Source organism: Perkinsus marinus (assembly GCF_000006405.1).
Source record: "Perkinsus marinus ATCC 50983 genomic scaffold scf_1104296934302, whole genome shotgun sequence".
Lineage (NCBI taxonomy): Eukaryota > Perkinsozoa > Perkinsida > Perkinsidae > Perkinsus > Perkinsus marinus.
In genome coordinates, this window is record NW_003214858.1 from 1 (window position 1) to 3,049 (window position 3,049).

At 49.3% G+C, this 3,049-nt stretch overlaps 2 protein-coding genes across 2 annotated transcripts; both read right to left on the minus strand.

Annotated features, from left to right (window-relative positions):
• Positions 1-322: 322 nt before the first annotated feature.
• On the minus strand, positions 323-2,524 carry Pmar_PMAR025184 (polypyrimidine tract binding protein, putative; the record flags this gene model as incomplete). The annotated part of the gene is made up of 11 exons (XM_002784976.1): positions 323-722; positions 769-905; positions 953-1,104; positions 1,152-1,281; positions 1,332-1,468; positions 1,524-1,589; positions 1,645-1,785; positions 1,840-1,936; positions 1,989-2,075; positions 2,121-2,363; positions 2,414-2,524. Coding segments are annotated over 11 exons (1,701 nt in total), but the record flags the coding sequence as incomplete, so codon positions are not given.
• Positions 2,525-2,541: 17 nt separating this feature from the next.
• Positions 2,542-2,859, minus strand: Pmar_PMAR025185 (hypothetical protein; the record flags this gene model as incomplete). Its single annotated transcript, XM_002784977.1, has 1 exon — positions 2,542-2,859. A coding segment is annotated over one exon (318 nt), but the record flags the coding sequence as incomplete, so codon positions are not given.
• Positions 2,860-3,049: the final 190 nt, after the last annotated feature.

Genomic DNA, 3,049 nt, shown 5'->3' on the forward strand with positions numbered 1-3,049 from the left:
GGTACAAGGCGAATTGCTCAACAGAGAAAATACAGGATTAAAATAATCAATATGGAGGATACGAACAGCATCGAAACAACCATAAACAATAAAGGACAACTGTCCTCCCAAGCCGGGAGTTCCGATTTTCTCCCCTGAACACCGCCAGCGAATTGGAAAGGCAGGAATGCGGTCGAACAAGCATAATAATCACTATGCAGCAAACGGCCTCAGCCAAGGCTGATGCCAACAACAATCAGGCGTTATCATCATTACTATACGAACCGGACTCGTTCAAGAGGTAAGACTACCCCACATCAGGAAAACATCATGTTACAGTTTCTCAAAAAGGTTGCTGAGCATTATTGCCACTCCTCATCGGATTTGGAGACGAATACAATTGCCCGCCAGGAGGGCCAGCACTAATTTGCCGTTGAACTCCTGGTGGCGGCGCTCGAGTATTGCCCATCATCATAGCTTGGTACGGGTTCGGCATAGTTCGGATGCCACTCATCATCTCAAAAGACTCTTGAGAAGAACCAGCTACAGACATGTCCCCTGCAGGAGTAGCTGCTTGAACCGGAGGGCTGCGACCTTGATATGCCAACGCATCAATTGGAGCTCCATTTGCAAAAGTAGGCATCACGGCTATCGGTGCAGATGTGAATGGTGGTGTCACAGGGCGCTTCGGGACAGTGTTGCCGAACCCGACGCGAACCGGCCTCGGAGGATGACCGACAGGCCTAAAAAATGGGAAGGATGCGAGGCTCCGAAATACTACAATCTTACTTAGCATGAGCACGGCACAGTGATTCAATAGCGTTGTCAAGACTGATACACTGCACAATGGCCATGTGATGCTGCTCATTGAGGAAACGAATACCAGTATACTGACACCCGGATGCATCCAACAGTTCACGAAGATCCTGAGAAAGACAAGTACGATGGATAAACTGCTATTCGACCACCCTACCTCCTCCGTGGTCCCATGGGGCATATTGGAGAAGTACAAGCTGGAGCTGGGTGGGAAGGGTCTGCTGGTCTGATCCGCACGATGCCGAGCATACAGATAGCTTTGACTGGTGTAGTCCCGGCTCAGGCGATCAGCCTCAGTTTGCTCGGCGCCTAACAGCAATCAATAACCTACAACGTGAAAGGACTACCGAACCTACCTGGCGGAGGAATCGGCGGCAGCTCTCGGCCACCTTTACTCATCTCCATAGTAAGCTTGTTGCCGTGTAGCCGAATGCCCTTCAAATGGGCGATTGCCGTATGACACTCACCAACCGTTTGCATTTGAACCTATTCAAACACGAATAAGATGGCTAACAGAGGACACCCGCGTTAGGTACCAAAGCGCTATTTCTAGCCTTATACATGATCTTGACTTTAACGACGTTGCCGTAGACCGCAAAAAGAGCAGCCAAGTCATCTGGAGTTGTGTCCTTCTCATTCAACCCAAGGACGAACACGACTGGGGTAGCAGCGACTGAACATCACAGGGGAAACAATTGGAGCCGAAGCGGATAGACGACAGTCCTTACCTCCGCTCATACCTCGCTGCTGCGGACCGAGCAGGCCAGAGCCTGCCATAGCACCCGGTGGACCACCTGCGAGAAAACAGATTGAAATAATGTTGAACAACTAGAACCACCCGGCACCTACTTGGTAGACTGGGATTGGTATAATCCCAGGAGCGCTCGTTGTTATATTTGACTTCCAATTTGGAAAGCTCGGAAAACTGGACTCTAATTGTGTTACAGTGAGTAAAAATGTTCTGCCCATCCAATTGGGTTTTAGCCGCAACTGAGCAAGGGAACACATCACTAGGCAATCCGAACTATGCTTGAGGAGCTTTACCAGCGGCCTCTAGCGAGCTCGTTTGAATGAGACAGTGCGTGGCGTTCCCACGGGTAAAGATGACGACCTTTTCTAAGGCATTATAGCGGCTCATGACCTAAAACAAGAGCTTTGTTTCAGCACATCGCAAATGAGGAGAGACGACATACCTGTGCTATCATCGACACATTCACTGGGTAAACCACATTGGTGATGGTGAACAGCAGAATGCGGTTCGGCGGGTGCAAATCGGGATACTGAAAGAAACATGTCAAAACCAGGGACAAATGTCGTCATCTTACTCGTCTCCCCGTGATCTCGCTGAAACGTGATATCGCAAAGTCGAGCCTCTGGCCGTCAATGGTCAGTGGGTTGGCACTGTAGTAGGCGTGACACCGACGAGCTTCCGTCTCGTTCTCGAACTCGATAAAGCCATGACGCTTGTCCCGGAGGATCAGTATATTAGTCACTTGACCAAAAGACTGGCAGTAAGCAATGAGGTTCTGCTCGCTCAGGGACATTGGTATATTGCGGACGTAAAGGACCTGAATAACGAACCACACATTAGCAAAAGTAACGGAGAATGCCGACTCACCTTGCTGCTTGTGTGGGATACCGATGACGCGGGAGAAGAGGCAACTTGGTAAGTCATCGAACCGTTAGACTGAATGACAACAGAGTACTCATCGGACGAAACCAAGTCTCCCTATACCAACAACTTACAGGTAACGAGGGAGCTGCCATAGTTGGTGTAGCAGTGGTGTTGAAAGTAGCGTTGCCTGGAGTAGAGTTCGGCACAGTCGTGCTGTTCGGGGACAAGTCAGCAGGGCCAACACCAGAACCAATTTGCTGCTGCTGTTGTTGTTGATGATGATCCTCCTCCTTTGAAGCTGAGCCAGTTGAGATGCCGCCAGGTACTCCTCCAGTCTGCGGTGATTGGCGTGGACGAGCGTCATGCTCACCGGGCTCACTGCTCGCCGTATTCTCTTGTACAGTAGCAGTGGTTGAAGAAAAAGATGTGTTATCAATATTAGCAGACATACTCGTTCGATAGTTTGATGATGATGATGATACTATAGTGGTAAATGAGGAAAACGAAGGAACAGTAAGGGTCTTAGTACAATGGGAATGTAACTCCTTGAGCAAATGTAGATGCTAAAGAAAGTGTTGTAGACAAAAGTAGGGGTAGTAGTAAACGATACGCGGAGTGCTTCTCGAGGAGTAGGTAGTA